At 42.7% G+C, this 14,825-nt stretch overlaps 1 protein-coding gene across 4 annotated transcripts in view; it reads left to right on the forward strand.

Annotated features, from left to right (window-relative positions):
• The window catches only part of ECT2L (epithelial cell transforming 2 like), a 79,622-nt gene that overhangs the window by 38,798 nt on the left and 25,999 nt on the right, over window positions 1–14,825 (forward strand). For 2 of the 4 annotated variants that reach the window (XM_066248029.1, XM_066248032.1), the window contains 5 exons: window positions 764–905; window positions 2,836–3,004; window positions 6,700–6,828; window positions 10,956–11,048; window positions 12,726–12,923. In XM_066248029.1, the coding sequence (XP_066104126.1) occupies window positions 764–905; window positions 2,836–3,004; window positions 6,700–6,828; window positions 10,956–11,048; window positions 12,726–12,923 (731 nt within the window). The remainder of the gene's footprint in view (window positions 1–763; window positions 906–2,835; window positions 3,005–6,699; window positions 6,829–10,955; window positions 11,049–12,725; window positions 12,924–14,825) is intronic. The other 2 variants (XM_066248030.1, XM_066248031.1) reach the window with 2 other exon arrangements.

The following is a 14,825-nucleotide window of genomic DNA, read 5'->3' on the forward strand; positions in this document are numbered from 1 at the left end:
CAGTTTTCCCTGGTTCTGCAGAACCGGTGCCTATTTTTTGTTGAGTTTGGCGAACCGGTTGTTAGAATGGCACTTGTCATTCTCTCTAAGGTGGGTGCCTGGGCAGCCACCCAATGTGGAAATCACAAATTTACATTCCTTATTCTTGTTTAAAATTCATCTGCGCAACAGCGTATTCTAAGTGCCCTAGGTAATGTTCATTCCATCCACAGGTGAAAAAAAATTGCAAGAGAGGACACCAATCAAGAAGAAATATGGAAATATCTTAACAGTTTTATTATCAGTTATTATTTAATTTTTCATTAATATTTTAAAACTCTTTCTTATAACAATCTAGTTTTGTGTACCTCTTTTATTGTTCTTATTTAAGTATTAAAGAAATAATAAACTACCTTCCGGTATATTGTTTTTTATACTTAAAACGGTCATTAGGGCAGAGAACCGGCTATTAAATTGTCTGAATTCCACCATAGCGCCTAGGTATGTCATCACATTCGTTTTAAATGTCCCACAAAAGCTAAGTAAGTTCCAAGAGAACTTTCTGGCATCCCACAGATTGTGGAGCAGGAGGGGCCCAGCAAGCACTTTGGCCTCAACCCCCTCACGAGACCCACTTGCTCTCGTCCCCAAACTGTAGGGCGAGTCTGAGTTCCTGAGGTCACCTGCCTTGTCCACACGATAACTGATAGACACGGATAATCTATCACCAAAGTCAAATTATGAGAAAATGAGAACTTCACTTATTCCCCCTTTTTCCCTATAGAAGTAATATTTCTGGAAGACATTCCTACCCTTCATTATCAAAGAAAAATGGGCGTGGAGTTGTTAAAAATGATGACGGCCCATCACATGCCTTCCGGTCATCACACTTCCTGTTGATATCGTCTCGGATTCCTGCATATGAGGTACAGAGTTTAAGAGCCCAGGCCTCTTCTGAACCAAGTTTTTTGTTGATACTACAAGTTTACTGCAGTCTTTTGGCCACCATATGTGTGAAAATGATTCATCTCCTAAAAGAAAACTGATCCGATCTAAGTGGAAGTTTCCAGACCCAAACCAGTTTTTAAAATGAGAAGCAATAAAGATAACCATAAGTCAAATTATTAAAAAAAAAAACAAAAAAAAAACCACTCAAGACCTAAACTGTCTTCCATTTAGTAGGTATCCAATAAATTCTAATTGAATTGAATTTGTTGCATTTCGTTCGCAAAAGAGCGAGGTGATTACAGCTTATTTTACAACTTCTTTGGAATGCCCAAGGAATCTAATAATATCACGTACCCACCATCTCTCAAAAGAATCACGTCAGAAATCCTATTCTGTGATCTGTTTAGTGAGGGTGTCATTAAATTATAATATGCCCTTTCTATAATGAAGTTATATATTTTAATTTTAATATGAATGAGAAAAAGCAAGCATACATATATATATATATACATTAATACACACATAGGGTCATATGTGAGCAATAACATTTGGTAAGTTATATTCAATGGCCTACTTAAAGTCCCCCCCCCCCCCAATTCTTATTTGCAATAAAATGTTTGTTTTCAAGATATGCAATCACTTCTGTTTCTGGGCATTTAGGAATTGACCTTGATCATTTCCAACGGCTAGTTAGCGGGTCCACATGGAGCAAGATCAGTTTTGAGCTCCACAAGGGACCACAGGTCATTTCCTTAGTGTTTAGAAATGCATCATGATGGACACAGGGGGTAATTGGAGAACACACTGGTATAAAATAAGTCCATTCCCATTTGTCTTCTTTACATCAGACTATGTCATAGTTTTTTTTTTTTTTTACTTTTCTGAAGCTGGAAACAGGGAGAGACAGTCAGACAGACTCCCGCATGCGCCCGACCGGGATCCACCCGGCACGCCCACCAGGGGCGACGCTCTGCCCACCAGGGGGCGATGCTCTGCCCATCCTAGCGTCGCCATGTTGCGACCAGAGCCACTCTAGCGCCTGAGGAAGAGGCCACAGAGCCATCCCCAGCACCCGGGCCATCTTTGCTCCAATGGAGCCTTGGCTGCAGGAGGGGAAGAGAGAGACAGAGAGGAAAGCGTGGCGGAGGGGTGGAGAAGCAAATGGGCGCTTCTCCTGTGTGCCCTGGCCGGGAATCGAACCCAGGTCCTCCGCACGCTAGGTTGGCTCTACCGCTGAGCCAACCGGCCAGGGCATAGTTACTTATTTGATTAAGAATGTGATGAGGGATACGGTAAAAAAGTAGGGTGTAACCATGTGGTAGTTCTCTATTCTGTTCAACTGTAACCTTCAGTAAGTGACATAACTTTTTCTTTGCAAAACATCAATGACTTTAGTGATTTTCTGGCCTGTTTCGTGCTAGTCAATTAACTTTATCACAATGAAAAGTTTATTTGGTTGTTGAATTCAAAGAACAGTGTTTTAAATTTTTATTTAGATGGAAAACACCTATCAATATTTATAATAAAATAATTCATAACTAAGAAGAAAACAATCTATTTCAGAAATCTATTGCAAATTAGAATTATCTTAATTTTACAATTATTTTTAAAGTTTTATATATGTCTCTGTGTATGGGTAGAAGAAAATAAGCTAACTTTTTAATAGAATTTATTCAATACCTATGAGTGATAGAGCTACAAATGTATATAATGTACTCCTTTTATCATTAGAAAAGAAATAATTTTTTTTAAAGTCCAGTGAAGGAGAATGCTTATCTTTCTCTTTCCATAATTCTGAAAAAAATAGTCTTTACAACTCACAGATTACATATTTATTAAATTTCTTTTATTAATAAATAGTCTAAAGTAATGGACTTTGGCTCCTACAGCTTTGGTTTTATTTCCCAGATGGTGGTGAACAGCGTTCGGGCAGGTGTCACTTCTGTGGTGTACGAACACAGCGGCGTAACCCTGGAGAGCCTGCTGTATCTCATAGACAGAGCTCTGGATGGACAGAAGGCACAGAGTATAGGAATATTTAGTGATGGAGACAGCAGAGAAATCAATTTACTCCAAGGTAAGACGGGATTGGAAAGAACAGCCAACTGTGTGCTGACGTAGTGTTTGTCCACAGGTACGACCTTCAGAGTACCATTTAAGTTACAATTTGTTGAGAAGGTTGATAACCTAGCCCAGATCAATCAGGCAGGAGTGGATCTATTCAGGCCTCCCACTGATTTAGTGAGGCCCAGTCACATTAGGGAATCTGCTTTACTCTGTCTACCTATTCAAAGCTTAATATCACCCCAAAACACCCTCACAGACACACCCAGAATGATGCTTGACCAAATTTCTGGGCACCCCAGTAATGTGACAGGCAAAATTAACCATCACACCATTAAACAATAACTCCCTTTACCCCTTCCCTGAGCCCCCACTTTTTGTGACTGGCTTATTTCATTTAACATAATGTCCTCAAGTTTCATCCATATTGTAGCATGTAATAAGATTTTCTTCCTTTTTTTTTTTTTTTTTTGACAGATAAACAGGAAAGGAGAGAGATGAGAAGTATCAGTTCTTTGTTGCGGCACCTTAGTTGTTCATTAATTGCTTTCTCATATGTGCCTTGACAGGGGGGCTACAGCAGACTAAGTGACCCCTTGTTCAAGCCATGACCTTGGGCTCAAGCTGGTGAGCCTTGCTCAAACCAGATGAACCCGCACTCAAGCTGGCATCCTCGGGGTTTCGAACCTTGGTCTTCCACATCCCAGTCTGATGCTCTATCCACTGTGCCACTGCCTGGTCAGGCTCTTCCTTTCTGTTTCTTTTTCTTTTTTTCTTTTTTCTTTTTGTATTTTTCTGAAGCTGGAAACAGGGAGGCAGTCAGGCAGACTCCCACATGCGCCGGACCGGGATCCACCCGGCACGCCCACCAGGGGTGATGCTCTGCCCACCAGGGGACGATGCTCTGCCCATCCGGGGCGTCGCTCTGTCGTGACCAGAGCCACTCTAGTGCCTGGGGCAGAGGCCAAGGAGCCATCCCCAGTGCCCAGGCCATCTTTGCTCCAATGGAGCCTCGGCTGCGGGAGGGGAAGAGAGAGACAGAGAGGAAGGAGTGGGGGAGGGGTGGAGAAGCAGATGGGCGTCTCTCCTGTGTGCCCTAGATGGGAATCAAACCCGGGTCCCCCACACACCAGGCCGACGCTCTACCACTGAGCCAACTGGCCAGGGCCAGGCTCTTCCTTTCTTAAGGCTGAATAACATTCTACTGTATGTGTATACTACATTGTGTTTATTTATTCATTGATTGATATTTGAGTTGTTTCTATCTCTTGGCTACTGTAAACAGTGCTGTTATGAATATAAGTATGCAAATATGTTTTTGAGATCCTTTTTTTAACTCCTTTGGATATGTACACCAAAGAAGAATTGCTGGATTATATGGTAGTTCGATTTTTAATTTTTTGAGAAAATACCATACTCTTTTCCATAGTGGCTACACCATTACACAATACCACAAACAGTGCCCAAGAGTCCCAATTTCTTTACATCCTGGCTAACGCTTATTCTGTTCTGTTTTTGTTTTGTTTTGTTTTTTAAATAGTAACCATCCTAATGGGTATAAAGTAATATCTATTATGGCTTTGATTTACATTTCTCTGGTGAGTAGTGATATTGAACATTTTTTTATATGCTTGTTGGCCATTTGTATATCTTCTTTAGAGAAATGTCTATTCAAGTTGTTTGCCCAGTTTTTAAAAGTGAGTTATTTGATTTTTTGTTATTGAGTTGTAGGCAGTCTTTATGTAGTCTGAATATTAATCCTTTATTAGATATATAATTTGCAAATAGTTTCTCCTGTTCTGTAGGTTGCCTTTTACTCTCTTGATTATGTCCTTTGATGCAAAAAAATTTTAAGTTTGATGAAAGTGAAACAATTTTAATAGTAGCAAATACCAAGATCTATACCTTGGTGTGCACTAACAACTTTCATTATACTTCTAAATGGCTATACCACAAAGGAAAGGGTGTAATATCATTAACTTGTTATGGGCTATATTTTAAAAATTCCAATTGTTACCCTTTTGTGGGGTGGGGAAGAGATGATGAATATTTTAGACATAAGCTTTTAGTTTCTATTCTTCCTCATACTGTAACTTGCATTCTTCCTTGCTTATACCTAAGATAGAATTGTTTTAAGTTTTACTAACTTGAAATCGTACATCTTTGTGAGATGAGGGAGAGAGGGAGTAGAAAGTCAAGAATGCCGCTGGCCAGCCCTGGCCGGTTGGCTCAGCGGTAGAGCGTCGGCCTAGCGTGTGGAGGACCCGGGTTCGATTCCCGGCCAGGGCACACAGGAGAAGCGCCCATTTGCTTCTCCACCCCTCCGCCGCGCTTTCCTCTCTGTCTCTCTCTTCCCTCCCGCAGCAAGGCTCCATTGGAGCAAAGATGGCCCGGGCGCTGGGGATGGCTCTGTGGCCTCTGCCTCAGGCGCTAGAGTGGCTCTGGTCGCAACATGGCGACGCCCAGGATGGGCAGAGCATCGCCCACTGGTGAGCAGAGCGTCGCCCCTGGTGGGCGTGCCGGGTGGATCCCGGTCGGGCGCATGCGGGAGTCTGTCTGACTGTCTCTCCCCGTTTCCAGCTTCAGAAAAAAAAAAAAAAAAAAAAAAAAAAAAGAATGCCCATACTTGTAATAGCTTCGGTGGATTTTATTATGAGCAAACACTAACTGCTCTTGGTTCAGCTTTTTCTTGCTTATTTTGCCTGTGCCCGAAGCAAGCTGTATTCCACATTCAATTTTTATATCCACCAATGGTAAAGCACAGCTGCTCTCTGGGTATTTAAATTTATGACTAATGACATGGTGGCTCTAAACTGTCTAAGTAGTAGAGAAGTACCAAGGTCAAGTTGATACTGCTGTAGCAAGTTCAACTATGGAGCAAAAGAGCCCATAGGGTTTCCTGATCTCAGCCTCTTTGTTCTCAAGATGAGAAAGGTTTCCAAATACTGACTTTTGTTTTCTTTTATTAAAATAATAGTAACAATTACAAAAATACCTCGGAAGACTAAAGTTTCCTTCTATATAACTGTGGTGTTTTCCCCAAAAGTTTTTTCCTTAAAAAACAAGAAATTAAAATCTCTTGGTCCAGTAACCTGAAGAGGGCCTTCCGGAATTCTGTGTCCAGACCTCTCAGCATGAAGGAGCAGGACTGTTAGGATTCTTGTACCAATTTTGCTCGCGTTGCATTTCCGGGTTTAGGAACTGAGTCTCCAGGACTGGTTCAGATACGGGTCCAGCCAGACACCTGCAGGTGAGCTGAGTCATCTCACACATTCCCAGGCAGTGAGAGCTCCACAGCCTGGAGCATTACTTCTGCTCTGAACAACGTACTTTCTGATGGACAATTGTGGGGCACATTTCTGCTTCGGAACTTGGTTCCCAGGACTTGACTGGCCCTCTCCCCTCCACCCTGTTGTGAACCTGGTAACTCACACTTCTTGCTGCACAGTGGAGACAGAAACACAACGCCCTGCTAAGCTCACAGTGTCCAGTACTTCCAGAACACCAAGGAGACTGAGGCCACGTTGACATCCAGAGGGACCTTTTGGGGCCTGAACACGGTGTGGCATTGAAGCAGCGGTCCCTGCAGGTCTTGGTCTTGGGAGTGATGTTGCCTTTTTGAGTTGTGGTTCCATTTTCACAAACAGCTAAGAGTTCCTGTTCATGATAATGGTACAAATTAATATGACTTTTCCATTTTTTCCTCAGGCTATAAAATTGGTATTAAAAATGTATTGAGGCCCGAAGTGAGAGACTTCTGGGAAAAACTAGGAAGCTGTGTGGCCCCTGAAGAAGAAGGGGGTCGTGTGGACCTCTTCGTCCCCCTCGGAGCTTCAGGTCTGTTTTGAGAAGTGGTGGTCATGTCTACTTTATGAGGGTATTTTGTGAATTTGTGACATGCCCTCTATTCAAAGGATTCTATCACATTTACTCTCTATTTATTTTTTGCTTTATACTTCATCTAGTCAGGCAGTTAGAGGACACGGGCATTGGGTCAGTACTTAAAAGTAATGTGTCCCTGCAGAAATAAAGTCACTAGTGACAAGACCCAGCTAGCAACATTATTTCTATTTCTTCTGGAAAACACTCTAAAGCCAGCTTGCACAGGACAGGGGACAGTGCCTGACCAGCACAGAAGCCACACCTGGTCAGTCTAAGGAAGCCTTCCCTGCTGTGTTCTGAACCTGAAACGTGTGAGCATGAACTTGGTGACCAAGGACGTGGACATAGTCACAATCCCACTCATGCCATTTTAGCTGTCTTTGGCAAGTCTGTGAACCTCACTTCCTCCTATGAACATTAGGACGTTAGGATAATAGTACCCTAACTTACAGGACTTGAGAATATCAAAATAACGTAAGAACTTAAATTATACAAATAAATAATAATATAAATACTTAACATTAGAACACAGAAACCATGAAGTGCTTCATGAGGATGAGTGTGGCTGTTGACCACTGAGGTTGCTGATAAACTTTTAAGTACCTACCTGTTTAGTATCAGCTTCTATAATTCAAAGTCAATCCAGTACTTGAAGGGAAATTTCAGGAACATTAAATCAAATTCACTCTTTAGTTATCTGTTAAACAAAAGCTCCGCGTTCATGGACTCTAGGTTGGTTTGTTTTTTTACCAGGCAGTACAGGGGAGAGGGAATGTGAAGTTAAACCTTTCTCAAATTGTTTCTTATTACCCATTTTTTAAAAAAACTGTGAGTTTTAGGCCTGACCTGTGGTGGCGCAGTGGATAAAGCGTCGACCTGGAAATGCTGAGGTTGCCGTTTCGAAACCCTGGGCTTGCCTGGTCAAGGCACATATAGGAGTTGATGCTTCCAGCTCCTCCCCCCTTCTCTCTCTCTGTCTCTCCTCTCTCTCTGTCTCTCCCTCTCCTGTCTAAAATGAATTAAAAAAAAAAACTGTGAGTTTTAAAGTTCTTAATTTTCAAATTTTATTGGCAAACTTCAACCAAGGGAAAGGATAAAAACAAAAAGATGGGAAGGGGGTTTAAAAGAAAATGAAATACAAATAATTATTTTTAAAAAGCCCTTTTTACACAGTTAATACAATTATATAATCTCAACTATATAGAAAATATGCATAGAAAAATCTACGAGGAGATATAACAAAATATTAACAAACTCCTTCTTTGGATGTTTTTCAACTGTTCTGCTTTTCAAATCAGTATTAAAAGAGTATGTTACAGAGTGTATAGGGGGAGGGTGCCGGCGGTGAGCTCTAGAGAAAAGGATGTATACCATGGTGTTAACAACAGTTGGGTAAGATAAATGAAATTTCTTTCCTTTTATTTTTTAAATTTTATCTTACTTGCCTCTACTTTCTGTAATAAACTAGCATTACTTTATCTTGAGTGCAAAGCAAATTTTCTAATTGGAGTAGAAGGAAAAGGAAGGATATAGGAAAGTAAAATATTGAAAGGCAGACAGTAAAGGCAAAGGGGGAAAAGAACAATAGATTTGGTGACAAAAAATTGTCTCAAGTGAAACTAACTGGAACTCAAACTAGAAATTTCCAACTGTCATTCTGGGCCCTAAAATCATCCCTGAACATTTCGTCAGATGTAACTTTCACCTGGATGAACCATCAAGACCTTGTTTCAGTCAGAAGACCCTGGCTTCTCAGTCCAAAGATCTCTTTGCCACCACCCACGCATCACCCTTGAGCTTGTCATGCTGGTAGCTGATTCACGTCCAGTATCTTGGATTTCCAGCATTTGTCTCTCCGAGTACCATATCATGTACTCAGTATTCCCATTCTGCCAGTACTTTGCCTGAAGGCCTCCGACCCACACTCCTACATCCCCGCTCTTGATCACCATAACCTTGTCCTTAGTTCCCTGTTAAACTTGGACTTAACGGTTCATCATTATCATTACTCTCTTGCAAAGACTCTGAACTGCTTTGTATTTTTCCTGGCTAAATCCTGGTGCTGGTTAAAACACAGCCATCTGCAAAAATCTATGCCTGCCTTCACTAAGGCAGCTGAGGACTGTTGGAAAAGTAATGCAACTGTTCTTATTGATCTAATTTTACTTTAATGGCATAAATATTAAATGGGATTGCAGCACTGACAAGCAGTCCTACCACATGTCCTTGGTGAAGTCATTTTCACACTCTTTGAGATGACTATTTCATCACTTCTCTTTAGTCAATCTTTTCAGTACGCTCTCTCTCCGCGGTTGACCTCACCATTTACTTCCCAAACAAAGCTCGCTAATTTCCCTCCCAGCACCAAACTCACCACCTAGCCCACCTCTTACCTTCATTCTCCTTGTCTTCCCTTCTGTTAATGATGGGTGAAGCACTCCTGTTCAAATCAAAGGCCAGCTGCTCCACTTGGACTCTGTATCCCTTCACCTTCTGCCTTCTGACTTCACTTCTAAGCTCAAATCCTCTCGTGTAGCCTCAGTTCTGTCTTTATTGGGTCATTCTCATCGAATCAGGAACACCTGCCGAAGCCCCTGTACTAAAAGAAGAGAGAAAGAGAGATCATAAACTTTCCCTCACCACATTTTGATTTGACTGTGCCCGTGATTATCAAACTTGAGTGTGTATTTGAACCACCTAGAGGTCTTGTTAAAATACGCATTGCTACGCCCGCCCCGGACTGTCTGATTCAGTAGGCCTGGGACGGGCCAGAGTTTTTATTTCTAACACGTGCCCAGGTGATGTTGCTGCTGCTGAGCCAGGGGCCGGACTTTGAGAACCACCGCTCTGTGCTGACTACTTCCACCTTCCTCACCTGCCATCCGCTCCTCAGGCTCCCCCAGATGGCCTCATTATCTTTACTGAACCTGCTTTTGGAATAAGTGACTTCCGTGGGCCCGAATCCAGCGGTCCCTTCTCCATCCTCACTTTGCTCTGACTTCTGAGCCAGCACCTGATGCAGAAGAACGCTCCCTGAAACCTCCTCTTCCCTGGGCTTCCCTGGTGCCACGCTCTCCTTGCGCTCCTCCGGCCTCCCTGGCCGCTTGTCTTACCCTCCGTGCTGCTCCCTCCCCCTCGGTGAGATCCTTCAATGTGCCCTTCAAGGGTTTGAGCCTGGGCTCGCTCCTCTGCCACAGCGGCACCTTTTCACTAGGCAGTCTCATCTATGCCTAAGACGCAAAATCCAGTCTCTCTGCTGGACACTCCCACATTTGTGCTTCCGGCTCCCGTATCTCCGAGCTGCAGACTCACATCTAGCTCCTTCTTGACACCTTCCTATGAATGTTTACTCTGCATGTCTCACAGCATCTCAAAGTTAGCACACCTAAGACTAACTCAAAGGCCTCCCCAGCACCGAACCTGCCCACCCCAGGCTTCCTCAGTTAAGACGTCATCATTCACCCAGTTACTTCATAAGCCAGACACCTAACATTCATCTTTTGGGTGTATTATGTTAAATATTTTAAACAGCTTTATTAAGGTGTAATTGACATACAATAAACTGTACATATTTAAAGTGTGCAACTGGATAAATTTTGACAGGTGCAATACCCCATGAAACCATAAAACAATCAAGACAATGAATGTACTTCAATCGACACAGTGTCACTGGAGGAGGGGTGAAATTACTGCCGTGCTGAGTCTTGACTATGGCATTCCCTTCTGCGTTTAACAGTTTCAAACCTATCCTTTTACAGGGAGACTTCTCCCCGGAGTCACGCCATTTTAGAACTTAGATGTTGGCTTTTCTGTGTCGTTAGCCTGAGTTTGCCAGATTTAAAAATAAGCACCAGGTCACACTTCTTTTCCACCCTGTGGTGATGCAGTCCTCATGAACTGAGTGTTTGGACTTCAGCACTCAGGGCTGAACTGTAAGTGCGGGTAAACTAGTCCACGAGGGGCTGGAACTGAGAACCAGCACTGCCCTAGCCTTTCCTGGCCAGCTCATTAGAGCTCCTGAGTAATACCTAACTGTTCCACGCAAAACCTGTGTGTAAACTAATAAAAGTATTTTTGTGCAGAGGCAGGAATACAAGTTCTCTCTCAGCTGTCTCAACTTACCGGCACGTTATTTACTGCTCCCTCTGGGATTGCAACTGGCTCTTACCAACACAGTAAGTGTACGTGGGACAACCACCACCCAACAACACCCACCAGCTCCGGATCACCAAACACGCAGCTAGATAATACTGGTCCTGGCTGACGTCAACCACGGTCTTTCATTCCCTCTCTGACACTGTGTCACTTCCCACCACTCAGTCATTTGCTTAGAAGGGATATTTCTTTATTGCGACTATTGCCTTCGAACCATCATTTGTAAAACTCAGTCGAAAACATCATCTTTAACAGTTAAACAGAGATGAATAGTATGCATAGTTGCTGATGTAGAGAAATAATACAAAGAATAATTTTTTAGTAAATGTAATGAATATGGTTTCACTTGGAAAAATGAATAAAGAGGTGATTAAGAAGAGGCTTGCTCAGGTTCCATTTCAGTAATATTATTTGAGAGGAAAAGCAGTCGATGATATAATACAGCTGAAAGCAGTTTCATCTAGATACGAAAGCTGAAAATAATGGATCAAAACGCATCATTGGCTGACCAACAAGAGAACCGAATTGCTTTGCCACAGTAATGCTAATTATTTTCCCCCTTAAAACTCCCCACCTCTGGAGGGAGACTTGGGGTGCTGAATACACCGTGCCATATACATGCATGATATTATAGAACCGTGCACCTGAAACGGGTAATTTCATTAACCCCTGTCACCCCAAGAAGTTCAATTAGAATTTTTTTTAATTAAAAAATAAACTTCCATCAAGAATTAAAAAAACACTCCTCGCCCCTTATCAGACAAGGTTTGGGGTGATGTGGAAGCTACGTGAAGCATTACTTCTCTGATCCCAAACGCCAAGGGCCTTTCGAGATGGGAAGGCAGCACGACTGGGGAACCAGTATGGGAAATGATATAACAAAAAGCACATTGCCTTAATGCAGTTTTGTAACAGAAGTTACTTGTGAAGTTTAGCTTATACAGCAACATCTCCAAATGATAACCTAGCTGGCCCTGTGGGGAGAGGCATCGCCCAGCAGAGCAGAGCAGAGCAGGGCACGGACTCTGCTGTTTGGGGAACAAGGTCTCTTCTGCCTCTTGTTTGTACTCCTTCTCCCCCACAAGGAGAACAGGTATAAAGATATAAAGTTATAAAGAACAGTTATATTTTCGCATGGTTAGCAATAAGCGGGGGTAGAGGAGAGTCTATCTATCCACTCAGGACAGAAAATCAAATTTCACATGGCACTGCATTCTTCAGGAGTTGACTTTCGAGGAGAGAAACTGCGTAAGCACCCACTGGAGTTATGGTGAGACATTAGTGGAGAGAGAGCAGCGTGATGTCATATCAGAAATGACAGGGATGACTTTGGATGACGTGATGGGGAAGGCAGGCAGAGTGGGGTTTCCCTGTATTTTCATTTTGAGGATAGAAACATAAAACAATATATTCTCACTTAGATGCCTACTCTGCTTTCCGATGCGCAAATCTAGCAGCTATACTTTTATTTCAGATATAACATATCAACCTTATCTATCAAAGAGCAGATGGACATTTGATATTATTCACTATATTCTTTTTGAGTTTCTTATTTTATCTTTGAAAGCAAGACTCTGGGTATTTAGCTTAGGCTTCTAATGAGAAAGGATAATAAATACAAACTAAGTTTTTTATTTTTTGTACTATAAAAGTAGTAGAATTATTTCACCGGAGCTTATGTCTGCAATAATTAAAAGGGGAAATAATGTCAGTTCTTAGCGACTGGCTGGGACAGCAGCAGGAAAGGGCGCCCCCGTCCGTCTACTTCAACGAGTCCAAGCTGCAGGCGTGGTCCCGCCTCACCGACTCCCTGGAAGACACCTTGAAATCTGTAAGGAAACAGTTCAGCCCTCTCTTCAAGGAGCTGCAGAAGGTCATCAGTGGCAGGATGGTAGGTAAGGACGCTCGCCACCTCTGTTGCAGACTACTTACGGAGTTTGTTTCATATCCAGAGAGAGCACAAGGTCAGGGATGGCGCAGGGAACAGTGGACTCCTGACATCTTCAGTGCCGCTCCGTTCCCTTCGCTTTGTTCATCTCCTTTCAAATATGATGAGTAGCCACTAAGACTAAGGATTAAGTATAGGGATGAATTAATATATTCATCTCCAAAATGCTGATGCTAGTTCCTGCTTTCAGACTCGACCATCTTATAACCCTGTGTCTGTCACTTATTTACCTGGACAAAAGTTGCTCAGTGTCTGCTCGGCCAGAGACTCTGTCTTTTTCCCAATTTGCTCTCAAAGCTAAGCACCTCTTAAACCACAGCCTCCATTACTTACATTGTTCTGCAAATGTGTTCTAGTTATTTGTCACCTAAAGTGTGTAATTGGGTGATGGATTCCCAGGTCCTCTGCTGAACCTGTTGGACATGATCGAATTTATTTTCTCATTTCTGCTCCATATCCATGATCAAATTATCACAATAGAAGCTTTTGGAAACAATGTTCTGTGTCAACGGGATCTTAACCCAAGCCAATCCATCTTTTATTTTTTTATTTTATTATTATTATTTTCTTTTTGTATTTTTCTGAAGCTGGAAACGGGGAGAGACAGTCAGACAGACTCCCGCATGCGCCCGACCGGGATTCACCCAGCATGCCCACCAGGGGTGAAGCTCTGCCCACCAGGGGGCGATGCTCTGCCCCTCTGGGGTGTCGCTCTGCCGCGACCAGAGCCACTCTAGCGCCTGGGGCAGCGGCCAAGGAGCCATCCCCAGCGCCCAGGCCATCTTTCCTCCAATAGAGCCTTGGCTGCGGGAGGGGAAGAGAGAGACAGAGAGGAAGGAGGGGGGGGGGTGTGGAGAAGCAGATGGGCGCTTCTCCTGTGTGCCCTGGCCGGGAATCGAACCCGGGTCCCCCGCATGCCAGGCCGACGCTCTACCACTGAGCCAACCGGCCAGGGCCCATCCTTTAAAATACTTACGTCTATACATCTTTACATCTATGCCTTATTTCCTTTCCTCCCTTCCCAAGACCTTCTCCTTATTTAACATCTTTTATATCCGCGATTTTCAACCAGTGTGCTGCAGCAGTCAGGTGAGCTGCAAGACTTTTTAAAACACGCAGTACTGACTCTTCAGTCAGGGGCACTGACCTCTTTCCCCTTAGATTGTTAAATAAAAAAATGGCAAGAACTAACACAACAACAGTTATCTGGTGTGGATGAATCAAAATTATACTTATTTTTCTGTCAGATCAGCAAAAAAATGTCGTTTTTGGTGTGTTGCAGAATTTTTGTAATTAGTTTATATGTGCTATAAGATGCAAAAGGCTGAAATCATTTATTTATACAGTCACTGTCCACACAAGAGCTTTAACTAAACAAAAGTACGCGTGCAGGTATTTTTATGTCAGAATATGGCTTACTGGCTTCTTGGCTTTTAACTACCACATTTAGTAGCTGTTCAACCAATATTTTAAAATAGTTATAAAGGGGAAGAAACTATTTTTCCTGTGTTTCCTAGATATTGATATAAACTAGACAGAAAAGTGGAAAGATTGGTTCTTTAAAGAGAAGTTTTTTGATGATATATGTAAGCAGTAAGTACAGTGTGTCCGTAAAGTCATGGTACACTTTTGACTAGTCACAGGAAAGCAACAAAAGACGATAGAAATCTGAAATCTGCACCAAATAAAAGAAAAACCCTCCCAGATTCTGTAGGATGATGTGGCAGCATGTGCGCATGTGCAGATGATGACGTAACACCGTGTATACAGCAGAGCAGCCCACGGCCATGCCAGTCGAGATGTGGACGGTACAGAGGAAAGTTCAGTGTGTTCTGTGGCTCGCTAAATT

Source organism: Saccopteryx bilineata, chromosome 12 (genome assembly GCF_036850765.1).
Source record: "Saccopteryx bilineata isolate mSacBil1 chromosome 12, mSacBil1_pri_phased_curated, whole genome shotgun sequence".
Classification (NCBI taxonomy): Eukaryota; Metazoa; Chordata; class Mammalia; order Chiroptera; family Emballonuridae; genus Saccopteryx; species Saccopteryx bilineata.